This window comes from Talpa europaea (genome assembly GCF_964194135.1).
Source record: "Talpa europaea genome assembly, chromosome: 14".
NCBI lineage: Eukaryota > Metazoa > Chordata > Mammalia > Eulipotyphla > Talpidae > Talpa > Talpa europaea.
In genome coordinates this window covers 25,639,204-25,652,792 of record NC_140082.1, presented here as the reverse complement: position 1 = coordinate 25,652,792, position 13,589 = coordinate 25,639,204, and the positions used below count along the sequence as shown (strand labels likewise).

The following is a 13,589-nucleotide window of genomic DNA, read 5'->3' as shown; positions in this document are numbered from 1 at the left end:
TCCTTTTCTTCTAAAAAACACATTTTATTTAAAGATTTATTTATGCATTTATGCATACAAGAACTGGGTGTAGCCAGAGGGGTGGTGGTGAGAGGATTCACCAGAGACAGAGTGGGGAGCAGAACAGGCAGATCTACTGAAATACACACTGAGGGGAGCAGTTGGCGAGACAGGAAAGGTCTGCTGTGCCATGTGGGTTGCTCGCTGGTTGGGGCCAGGATCGAACTCATGCTGCAGTGGCTGGCGATAGCTTGACAGCACTGTGTCTTTAACGCCTATACCACCAGGGGTTAAAAACACATTCTTGACAGAGGATTTTCTGATAATGCCCAGCTACTTTTAATTAACAAAACTCAAAATCAAAAATAGTATTTGTAATTTTCTAAAGAAACTTTTTACAAACACTCATTAGAAGTATTAAAAACCACCAATTTGGGGCCTCCCCGGTGGCGCAGCAGTTGAGCTCTGGGTTGCAAAGCTGCCCGCAGCCTCTGCAGCGCTGGTTCGATCCCCGGCCACCGGGCAAGGGTCCCACATGGCGCGCAGACCTCTCCTGCCGCCAGCTGCTCCCCTCAGCAATGTATTTCATCGGTCTGCCTGTTCTGTTCCCCGCTCTGCTCTGGTGAATTCTCTCACCCTCCCACGCTTCTGACTGTACCCAGTGCTTGTATAAATAAATAAATAAATAAATAAATCTTTAAAAAAAACAAAACAAAACAAAACAAAAAACCAATTTGTATGCCCTGCTCACCTCTAGAAGAGCAGGAGCTAATGTTCTGAGACATCTGCCTTCTAGTGTTTTGAGAAACAAATGAATGCTACTGGTAAGATCAATCCCCACTATTTCCTGAACTATACACATAAAATTCACATGAATTCTAATAGCTAAAGACAGAAAAATAGCACAGCAAAATGTTCCAGCCTGGTATAAAAAGTAGGTCAAAAATAATTTTATATGGTAACACTGTTAAGTGAAAGTCAATAAAGAGAAGAGGCCATATTTCAAGAATGCATCATGGTACCTATATTTTAAAACACTATGAAATCCTAATGATGGTGAAATTAGATGGTGAAATGATGGTGAAATTAGATGGTGAAATTAGCCCTTTAATGTGCTTTTTTAAAAAAAGATTTATGTATTTATGCACACAAGAACTGGGTACAGGCCAGAAGTGTGCAGGGTGAGAGGACTCACCACAGACAGAGTAGGGGACAGAACAGGCGGACTGACTGAAATACACTGCTGAGGGGAGCAGCGGGTGAGTCAGGAGAGGTCTGTTGCACCATGTGGGTAGCTCCCTGGCCGGGGATCAAATCTGTGCTGCAGTGGCTGTGAATAGCTTCATAGGCTGCGTCTTACCCCTTGATTCACCAGGGAGGCCCTCAATGTGTTTTCTTGCTTTGGTTCCTTTTATACACAATGTCCTTGTATGCTATGTCTATCATCTATCAATTGCATAGATTTTAATACCGATTCCTAAATGTAACACCAGATTTAGAAGGAGATAGTTTCAATAAGTACCTTAACAGGAAAATCATTTCAAGTAACTGAACTGGTAAAGTAGGCAGAAACAATCAGAATAAGGTTCAATTGTACTATAGTGAAGGAGCTACTCTATTGGCTAAAGGCTATTTTCACAAAAGTATAAGGTAACAGACTACATTTACATAAAATTTGTTTAACTATTTAAACAAACAACAACTTGAATGCAGCAACAAAATCTGGGACTCATCGTGGCTCATTATTTCTACTTAAGTTATTGATTTCTACGTTGCTGGCCCACTGTGGGAGACTGCTTAAACCCACATTACCTGAATCTATCCTTTGCCATTTACCTTTTAGTACCTGCCATTCTGACTGAGACTCAACCATGTGATTTGCATTGGTCAATGGGATGACAGTGTGACACTAGCAGAGACTTGAAAAGCAATTCAACACTTGGCATTCCTGTGCTTTGACCTTGCCAATGGCAATCCACATGTACCCTCTGCTGGGCTGGCCCTGGTCTTAATAGAAGGATAAGAGACATACATTAATTTCTTTGATTCCGCTCCCTCTCATCCAAGCAAACATTTCCACTCACTAAAGCTGTTCATGACAAGTTCTCCAATCACCTACAAGGTGCTAAATCCATTGAGTTCTCAGTCCACAGAACGTGACCTAGCAACACAGCTGGTCTCTGCATCTTTCAACCAGAGGGTATCCTAATTCTTTGGTTTTTCTCCTACATCACTGGCCATTCTATCAAATTTTCCTTACCTCAAAGAATCCTCAAGGCTCAGTTTTTTGACCTTGTCTACCCTCTTGCTACTCATCATCAGTTTTATGGCTTTATAAATGACTTCCAAGTTTGTATTTCCAATCCACATGTCTCCCCTACGCACAATGCTCAAATACCCAAACACTTACTCAATATCATCTACTGGAAGTCTAATACACATTACTGGAATATACCCCAAAATATATTTCTGAATTTTCTCTATAAAACTTGCTCCTTCTAAAATAATAAAAACCAAAGCAGAAATAAACGAAATTGAAACTAGAAAAACAATCCAAAAGATCAATGAAACCAAGAGCTGGTTCTTTGAAAAAATCAATAAAATAGACAAACCCCTAGCCAGGCTCACAAAGGAAAAAAGGGAGAAAGCACAAATAAACAGGATCATCACTGAAAGAGGAGAAATCACAACGGACACAGCAGAAATCAAAAGAATAATCAGTAACTACTATGAACAGTTATATAGAAACAAGTTTAACAATCTAGAGGAGATGGACAAATTCCTACAACTCTACAATCACCCAAAGCTAGATAAAGAAGAAATAGAACACCTAAACAGACCAATTACAATTAGCGAAATTGAAATGGTAATCAAAAACCTCCCCAAAAACAAAAGCCCAGGACCTGATGGATTTACAAATGAATTCTACCAAACATTCAGAGACGAATTAGTGCCTATCCTTCACAAACTCTTCCAAAAAATTGAGAAGGAAGGGACAATACCAAACACGTTTTATGAAGCCAACATTACACTAATACCAAAACCGAACAAGGACAACACAAAAAAGGAAAACTACAGGCCAATCTCCCTAATGAACACTGATGCAAAAATCCTCAATAAAATTTTAGCTATCAGAATCCAACAATGTATCCATAAGATAATTCACCACGACCAAGTAGGATTCATTCCAGGGGCACAAGGATGGTTTAACATCCGAAAATCAATCAACGTTATCCAACACATCAACAAAAAGAAATATAAAAACCATATGATAATATCAATAGATGCTGAGAAAGCTTTCGACAAAGTGCAACACCCATTCATGATAAAAGCCCTTGAAATTCTTGGGATACAAGGAACATACCTCAACATCATAAAGGCCATCTATGACAAGCCAACAGCCAGTATCATTCTCAATGGTGAAAAGCTGAAAGCAATTCCATTAAGATCTGGAACAAGACAAGGATGTCCACTCTCACCACTGCTTTTCAATATAATACTGGAAGTCCTAGCCAGGGCAATAAGACAAGAGAAAGACATCCAAGGAATCCAAATAGGAAAAGAAGAAGTCAAACTATCACTATTTGCAGACGATATGATATTATACATAGAGAACCCCAAAAACTCCACAGAAAAGCTAATTCAACTCATCAATCAGTTCAGTAAAGTGGCAGGATACAAAATCAACACGCAAAAGTCAGTAGCCTTCCTATACACAAACAATAAATCTGAAGAAGAAGAAATCAAAAAAACCATCCCTTTTGTTATTGAAACAAAAAAAATCAAATATTTGGGAGTAAATCTAACAAAAGAGGTAAAGGACCTATACAAAGAAAACTATAAAACACTGTTAAAAGAAATAGAAGAAGACACAAAGAAATGGAGAGACATCCCCTGCTCATGGATTGGAAGAATAAACATTATTAAAATGGCCATCCTTCCAAAAGCAATATACAGATTCAATGCTATTCCAATCAAAATTTCAATGTCATTCTTCAAAGAAATAGAACAATTATTGATGAAATTCATATGGAATCACAAAAAACCCCGAATAGCCAAAGCTCTCCTGAAAAAAAAAGAAGGGAATGGAGGCATCACACTCCCAGACTTCAAACTATACTACAAAGCCATAATCATCAAAACTGCATGGTATTGGAACAAGAACAGACATACAGACCAATGGAATCGAATAGAAAATCCAGAAATAAACCCACAGATTTATGGTCAACTAATCTTTGACAAAGGAGCAAAGACTATGCGTTGGAGCAAAGAAAGTTTGTTCAATAAATGGTGCTGGGGAAACTGGGTCGCTACATGCAAAAGAATGAAGCTTGACCACTACCTCACACCATACACAAAAATCAACTCAAAATGGATTAAAGAACTAGACATAAGACCTGAAACCATAAAATATATAGAAGGAAATATAGGCGAAACACTACGTGATTTGCACATCAAAGACATCTTTACAGACACATCACCCAAAGCAGTGATAGTGAAGGCAAAGATAAACAGCTGGGACTACATCAAATTAAAGAGCTTTTGCACAGCAAAAGAGACAATAACAAAAACAAAGAGAAACCCCACCAACTGGGAGAACATTTTTGCACCCAACACTAATGATAAAGGACTGATCACAAAAATCTGCAAAGAGCTGATGAGACTCAACAACAACAAAGAAAATAATCCAGTCAAAAAATGGGCAGAAGAGCTAAAAAGAAACTTCTCTGAAGAGGAAATGCAAATGGCCAACAGGCATATGAAAAAATGCCCACCATCACTTGTAATCAGGGAAATGCAAATCAAAACTACCATGAGGTACCATCTTACACCAGTGAGAATGGCACATATTAAAAAAACTAGCAACAACAAATGCTGGCGAGGGTGTGGAGAAAAAGGAACTCTTCTGCACTGTTGGTGGGAGTGCAAACTGGTACAACCACTGTGGAAAGCTGTGTGGAGATTTCTGGACCTACTAAACATAGAGCTTCCATATGATCCAGCAATTCCACTCCTAGGTATTTACCCAAAGGACACAGAAACATCAATTCCAAAGAACACCTGCACCCCTATGTTTATAGCAGCACTGTTTACAATAGCTAAGCTTTGGAAACAACCCAAATGCCCAAAAATAGATGACTGGATCAAGAAGATGTGGTACATATATACCATGGAATATTACTCAGCATTCAAAAAAGATAAACACATGCAATTTGCAGCAACATGGATGGCGCTGGAAGGGATCATGCTCAGTGAAATAAGCCAAAAAGAAAAAGAATAATACCGGATGGTCTCACTCATAGCAGGAATCTAGAAAACTTAAATAAGGGACCAGGAAAATGAATAACTATAAGAAAGTGAAAATCAAAATCAACAAAAAACTATGAACCAGAGACACTTTTAGGGGGGCGGGGGCGGGAGGGGAGGGATTGGGGTCAGAATGGGGGGGCTGCAATTGTATGGGGAATATAACAATAAAATTTATAAAAATAAAAAAATAAAAAATAAATAAAATAAAATAAAAAAAAAACTTGCTCCTTCTATAGTTATCATATCCAGCAACTCTTACTGCTCCAGTTCTTTTGGCCAAAAACCTTAGGAATTATCCTTGATTATTCATTTCACAGCCCATATCCAATCTATCAGTAGTTCCACCTTAAAAACATCCAGATTCTAACCACTTATCGCCTCCAAGAATTTCCCCTGAATTGCTGTCTTCAAACTTGTCTCCTTGGAACTCTTACAGATTGTTTTCAATGCAACCACCAAAATTATGTTTCATTTTTTTGTAAGAGCAATATTTATTTTCAATCAACAGGAGTACATTTTATTCTCCTTCCCAGATGACAGCAAGAATTAAACAATGTGGCCACCAAGTCTAAAAATCAGACAAATCCTGGGGTCTCCCTGGTGACACAAAGGATTAAGTCTCAGCACTATGAAGCTACCCGCAGCCACTGCAGCACAAGTTTGATCCCTAGCCAGGGAGCTACCCACATGGTGCAGCAGACCTCTCCTGTCTCGTCCACTGCTCCACTCAGCAGTGTATTTCAGTCAATCTGCCTGTTTTGTTCCCCACTCTGTCTCTGGTGAATCCCCTTATTCCTATACCCCGTTCTTGTATGCATAAATATATCTTTACCAAAAAATTCAGACAAATAAAAAAAAAATCAGACAAATCCTTAGTTAGTAAATGGATGATTGATAGTATGTTACAATGGATGACAAAGTAGTACTACCTAAATTTCTAGACTTAATGGCCTCCCTTTGAAATAGGAAAAAATAGAACCTTTGGAGTAGGAAAAAAAAATTAAGATTTTCCCACGGCAGTAAAGCTGTCAGTCAAATTAGACATGGCTAGTGCAAAATTTTCTTCAACCTCACAGACTTCATTCCCTTTACCAACCATTTGTAATATAATTAGGTCATTCACAGGAGAAAAACACTGTCAATATTTATTTTCAAAATATAATTTTTGTTTTGAAACAGCTATATTTTTAGTCCAGTAATTCCATTTAGTCTTATTCTACACATTAAATACAATCTTTTTACAGTTATGTAGGTGACTATTTCCTTTTTCTCTTTCGGATTACCGAGAGACTTTGGAAACTTGCCTTTTCCACATAAAAGGAAGGTGCAGGGACAACCACAAGAATCAGACTAGCACTTAAAGTGAGACACTTAAAGTGAGACATCCGCAGGGCTCAGTTCTTGGTGCATAAAAAGAACTGACATCCTTTATCTCCCAGCTCCTTTCAGCAATAACTATTTGTATTATTTAATAGCTTAAGAAGGAAGAGAACAGATGTTAAAAACAACCAAAAAAAAAAAAAAAGTCTAATAAAAATGGTAGAAGTCAAAACCTTTTTGTTCCCGGAAATTGGAACAGGAGATTCTAAGGAACGTGGATACAGAAAAGAAAGGTGTCACTCCTAGCAGAAAACAATAAATTGTTGACACAGCCACTCAAAGCCGAAGAAACAAGTATTGAGCAACTAGCTCTTACTATCAGCAACAAAGTATATACCAAAGAACCTGGGACAAGGCTCTGGCTACAGCTTTGGAACTCAGGATTAACAGTACTGTGGTTCAAGAGCCTTTGGAGGATGAGGAAAACCAGACACAATCACAAAATGATACTTTAAATAGTCAATCAGCCTATGTCACTCTTCTGCATAAAAACTCCAATGGCAGGCCTCCTTGGTGGCGTAGGGATTAAGTCTCAGTGTTACCACCACAGAGGCTCACCACAAAGTCCTAAGTTCGATTCCTGGCCAGGGAGCTCACCCACATGGTACAGCAGACCTCTCCTGTCTTGCCCGCTGCTCCCCTTAGCAGTATACTTCAATCTGCCTGTTCTGCTCCCCGCTCTGTCTCTGGTAAATCCTCTCACCACCTGCACCCCAGTTCAACGCAAAAATAAATAAAATCTTGGGGCCTCCCCTGGTGGCGCAGTGGTTGAGCGCTGGGCTGCCAAGCTGCCTGCAGCCTCTGCAGCACCGGTTCGATCCCCGGCCACCGGTGAGGATCCCACATGGCACGCAGACCTCTCCTGCCGCCCGCTGCTCCCCTCAGCAGTGTATTTCGTCAGTCTGCCTGTTCTGTTCCCTACTCTGACTCTGGTGAAGCCTCTGACCCTCCCGCGCTTCTGACTGTACCCAGTGCTTGCATAAATAAATAAATAAATCTTTAAAATAAATAAATAAATAAATAAATAAAATCTTGAAAAATAAAATTCTTTTAAAAAACCTTCAAAGGCTTTCCATCACCCCAGGAAAACTGAAGCCCTGTCAGACCACACAAAATTCCTCTATTCAAACATCCACCCTTTGGGCCTCCCTTTCTGATCTCTTCTTGTACTCTTCCCCTCACCTAGTCTACTTCAGTAAATTATGGAGGTGAGTCAAACAATTCAGGAGCCCTGCCTCAGAGTGCTTACACCTCTTGTGTAAGCGAAAACATTCTTTCCCAAATATCACGTTGCTCATCACCTGTGTTTCCACAAACACCACCTTCATGATGTAGATTTCCCTCACTATCCTATTTAAAACTACAAACTCACTCTCCCTCCCTGCTCACAATACCGTTATTGCCATAGCCCTCTGTACTTTTCACCATAAACCTTATCACAATCATATATACGCCATGTATTTTATTTATTTATTTATCATGTCTTCTGTTACTAAATGTATGTGCCATGAAGAAGGAACTTTTGATGTTTTGGGGGTTTACTACTATATCCCCAGTACTTGGCACACAGTAAAGTAATAAATACCTGTTTAAGCAATCAATGAATTAAAATCTGACTCCCGATCAGGAAAACTGTATTATATATGAAGATTCTACCATGTGTAAGGATTTTAGGAACCCTTTCACTTCATGGAATTTGAATCAAATAGGAAAAATATTATCATTTTGCCATATCCTTCTTTAGCTGAAGAATCTCCAATAAAGTAGAGAATTCAAATACAGAATGGTTTTACATGGTCACACTGAGTTTGAATGCAGATATAACTAACCACCATGAAAGAAAACAATTGGCAAATACAGATAGTATATGTATATTATTTATAGAGCTCTGAGCTGAAGTAAGCAAAAAAACTTACTCATATTTTATGACAAGAAAGTTTTATAATTAAGCCAGATGAAAAGGTTTTTATGAACACTAAGACAGGAAGAATGCACGTGTTCTATATGTGCCTACATATGTATTTTTATATCATATATGCATGTATATTTATCAAAATATATTTTGACACTTTAATAACATACCATCAAATTAATTTTTAATGGAGGAATTTAATAGCTTAAACAAGTATCAAGTGCTATAACTAAGAACACTGACAGGTCCCAAATGTTTTCTTTAAACTTAATTTTATGAGGGAAGAATTCTATTCTAAATTGTATAAGCAATTTTGGGAATCAAGATCTTATGACAATCTTCACAAATTATAATTTTCTACTGAACCTAATAAATGATGACTAGCACCGAAAAGTCTTCACCTTGGGTTGAATCTGAAATTAATCAGATTGTGAATGTCTGTATGTTTGTAAGTTAGGTGCAGTTCCAACTTCATCATTCAACTATGTAGTATGCTGAAAGTAGTTTTGCTGTGAAGGCAGTCTCACCTGATCATGCATGAGTGCTGCAATGTGTGTTGTTTTGCCTCCAGGTGCTGCACACAAATCTAGAATCTTCTCTCCAGGTTGAGGATCCAGAACATGAGTTACTACAGCAGATGGCAAATTCTGGAAGGAAAAAAAAAAAAAATAACCAATGACCCTAGATCCTAAATTACCCTGTGACCTCATAGGACAGCCACATGCACAGACACACACACGTGCAAACATGACATTTTCTCTAATTCTGTAAAAAAAGCATATTGCCTTTTCTAAGGTCAATGGTTATCAATATTTTAAAAGCCAGACACCTCTTAAAAATATGGAGAAGCTCTGGATCTTTTCTCAGAAAATGTACAAAATTCTGCAATTTCAAGTGCCTCACCATCTAATTCCCATTGAAGAATTTGTTTTATGCTAATAACATTCCCTTACCCCTAATATTCCATACCAAAAAAAAAAAAAAGGGGGAGGAATACAAAGTGAAACTTTTGCATTGTCTGTTAGAAGCTACAAAGAGGGGCCTCCCCGGTGGTGCAGTGGTTGAGCGCTGGGTTGCGAAGCTGCCCGCAGCCTCTGCAGTGCCGGTTCGATCCCCGGCCACCGGGTGAGGGTCCCACATGGCGCACAGACCTCTCCTGCCGCCCGCTGCTCCCCTCAGCAGTGCACTTCATCAGTCTCCCTGCTCTGCTCTCCGTTCTGGCTCTGGTGAATTCTCTCACTCTCCCGCGCTTCTCACTGTACCCAATGCTTATATAAACAAACAAATAAATCTTAAAAAAAAAAAAAGGAAGCTACAAAGAGGGGCCTCCCTGGTGGCATGAGGGGTTGAGCACAGTGCTGTGAAGCTGTCAACAGCCTCTGCAGTGTGAGTTCAATCCCTGGCCAGCCAGGAAGTTACCCACATGGCGCAGCAGACCTCTCCTGACTTGCCTGCTGCTCCCCTCAGCAGTGTACTTTGCTCTATCTGTCCGTTCTGTTTTCCACTCTGTCTCTGATGAATCCTCTCACCTCCCACACCTCTGGCCTATACCCCAGTTCTTGTATGCATAAATAAATGAATCTTAAAAAAAAAAAAAAAACTTTAAAAAAAAAAGCAACAAAGAGTAGAGATTTAGGGATAATGATTGTCCATGGAAAGGCAGGGGAGAAGACATCAAAATAAATAAAAAGGACAAATTTCCCCAGGAACTTTCCCAACAAAGTAAGTATCTATAGCCACCTATTCTATACAGTAACATTCAAAGAGAATGGGCAAAGGCTACTAGATTCCAAACTCTTGTGCTTACTAAAACATGATTTCCTCAAGATACAACTTCTTTAGTCAGCCTATGAATAACTTCAACTCCCTAAATCAACAAATTACTGATAACATTTCAGAAACATCAATTTTCTCAACTTTGTGCAATGCAGAGTTGAGGTAATATATTCAAGTCACCTAGCACAATACCAAACTTATTTTTTAAAAAAGTGGCTGCCATATATTACTATATATTGCCATATATTACCATATATTGCCATATATTACTAAAGAAGAATCAGTATAATTATACATTAGGTTATATATCTTAATGTGTTAAGTCATCATTAGTGTGGAATTAGACAATAACATAAATCTGTTTTTCTATTTTTTAACACCAGAAATAACCTTTTAATTTATAAATGCCTTTTGATTAAACACTGGCAGAAAAGAAAGCAAATAATAACTACATGAGTTCACACACAATTACTAATTGTATGACCTTGCTCAAGAACCCTAACAGATCATCTTCAGTACATTCATCATTTTTAGGGAATAATAATAATACCACCACCACCAATATTACCACCTAAGCAGCAGATAACAAATCAAATGATTTAATATACACAAAAGTACTTAATAAACTGGAAAAGACAATAAATTATTTGTTATATCTTAGCAATTAATAACCACTTGACAAAACACATTAGTAGTAAACCAATTGAATTTTACTCCAGGTTACAAATGGACACTGACATGTATATCAAATGAACACATAATTCAGAGATTAATATTCTCAGATGGAAAACATTAATTGTAATAAGCTATTAAAGCACCCTTTGACAAAGAGGAGAAAAAGTAGTTATAAAAAAAATCAGAGAAAAAGAAAAAAGTACTAAGTTTTTTCTTACTGCCTAGCAAAAGACCTATTAGAAAAAATACACACTACAAAAAATAAGCTAGAAGCAGGGAAAAAAACTTCAGATCTCAAACAATTCACTAAAATATTTCAAAGTCATTAAATATTTTACTTTTACAAATACTTGCCTGTAAAAATACATAGCCAGGCAACAGATTGTCAAATGAAGGGCTGAGATACACTGGTTCTGTCATTCTTATGCCTATACCTCTGAAAAGAAAAAAAATCTGACATTAGCATAAATTATATACGCTACACAAGCTCCATTTCTACAGGAACATACCCATGTGGCATGCCAAATATAAGATGATCTGCCTTTTTAAAACCTCTTGTTAGTCAGCACCAAAAGAGTTACAATATTTCTGAGAATTGTTTCTCAATTTTTACCTGCAGAAAAGTAATCCGCCATCAGAGAACTAAAAGGGGTAAAGTTATACAAATTTTTCATTTTGGCACAAAAGAATTTCTTTAGAGATATGTGTAAAATTAAAAGGCAAAGAACTTCTGAGTTTATTATTATTATTATTGTTCTGATAACAGATTTTTGTTATTAGTTTTTCTTTTTAAAAAAAAAGATTTATTTATGCATACAAAACTGGGGTGTAAACCAGAGGTACGGGGGAGTGAGAGGATTCACCAGAGAGTGGGGAGCAGAACAGGCAGATCCACTGAAATACACTGCTGAGGAAAGCAGCGGGCAAGCTGTGAGAGGTCCGCTATCTCTGGCCAACCAGAGATGGAAATCGTGCTACAGTGGCTGGCTATAGATAGCTTGATAGCGCTGTCTTTAACTCCTGTGCCACCAAGGAGGCCCCCTTTGTTATTAGCTTTTCAAGTCAACATTTTGTGAATGTTTCTGTTTGTAAGGCACTGTACTAGGTATTTGTATGAGAAACAAAAACATCTTTAAGAATCATAGTGATGCCAAACAATGACAAATGTGCTACGCTGCTATCCTCTCATTTCTGTAGGGAATAACTGCCCAGTACTGATACAATCCTCAAAGGTGATCTCACTTTTCCCACCTTTGTCCCATTTTATGAGTGGCAGTGGAACTAATCAGAGCAGGAAGAGCCAGGACCCAGGAGCGCATGGTGGACAGTAATTCATTCAAACATCACAAGCTGAGAGAGGCTTTCAGAGACTACCAAAGGGGAGAGAAAGCCAAGTGGATGGAGCACACCAGATGGAGCAAGAAAAATGAGAGACCAATGCAGTGTTCTGGGGATTAGAGGGATATAGAAAAAAATACAGTCTAATCATTAAGACAAGATTAAGAGCCAGGATTTATCTAAGTACAAGCAAAGAGAGTCCAAGCATGGAAAAGAATAGAGTTCTCATATACAATAGATACATTCGTTGCTTAGAACCAGTTTTGGCAGAGAAAAATCTCAGATGATTTGTACCCTACTTGAAGTAGGCAAGGGACTTTTTTGTTTTAATTTCAACTTAATAGTACTCAACATTTCTGGACAGGCTTTTTTCTCACACTCACCAGTTCTCCAACTCTCTAGTGTCCTACAATTCAATACAATTCTAACACAAACTACCCAGGGATATTATCAGACTCCACAGGTTCAAGGATTCAGTCTAACAAAACTAGCTCCACTCCAGATGCCTGATGAGTAACCCAACTTGCTATCTTCACTTCTGATTGGCTATAAACGTGAGGGTTCTAACAACCTCTCCTCAGGATTGATCACTCACTAAAATGACCCACAGAACTGAGGAAAACACTTTCCTTACAGTTACCAGTTAATTATGAAGGATACAACTCAGGAACAGTCAGAAGGAAGAGATGGATGCACAGGGTAAAGTATGGGAATAGGGCACTCTGTGACTAGCCATCTCCTGAGGCACCACCCTCCTCCCAGCACTAAGGATGAGTTCACCAACTTGGACGCTCTCCCAGTCCCAAGGTCTGGTGGATCAAGGGAGATTACATTCTATAGGTATAACTCATGAATTCACTGGTCATTGGTTATCACTGGAGTTTGATTTCCAGTCTTTCTTACCTTCCCAGAGGTCTGGTATGGAACCGAAAGCTCCAACCTAGTTGGTTCCTCTGGGCAATCAGTTCTCATCTGGACTCAACTATTTAGACACCCTCAGTTACTTCATTAACATACAAAGGACATTTTTCTCACTCCTGAGAGTCCCAGGGTTTTAGGAACTGTCTGCCAGAAAACTAGGACAAAGATCAAATTGTTATGGAACATTAGGTAAATTTATGCTGTTCCTTAGAGTGCAACAATTTCTGTAGAATTTGTAGCCTGTCCCTGTAGTAGGTATGACTACTGGAGGAGTGAG

At 38.5% G+C, this 13,589-nt stretch overlaps 1 protein-coding gene across 3 annotated transcripts in view; it reads right to left on the bottom strand.

Annotated features, from left to right (window-relative positions):
• NSUN6 (NOP2/Sun RNA methyltransferase 6) overlaps positions 1 to 13,589 on the bottom strand; it is a gene marked incomplete at both ends in the record, with an annotated part of 35,324 nt that overhangs the window by 11,609 nt on the left and 10,126 nt on the right. For all 3 annotated transcript variants that reach the window (XM_084254458.1, XM_084254459.1, XM_084254460.1), the window contains 2 exons: positions 9,130 to 9,249; positions 11,408 to 11,489. In XM_084254458.1, the coding sequence (XP_084110584.1) occupies positions 9,130 to 9,249; positions 11,408 to 11,489 (202 nt within the window). The remainder of the gene's footprint in view (positions 1 to 9,129; positions 9,250 to 11,407; positions 11,490 to 13,589) is intronic.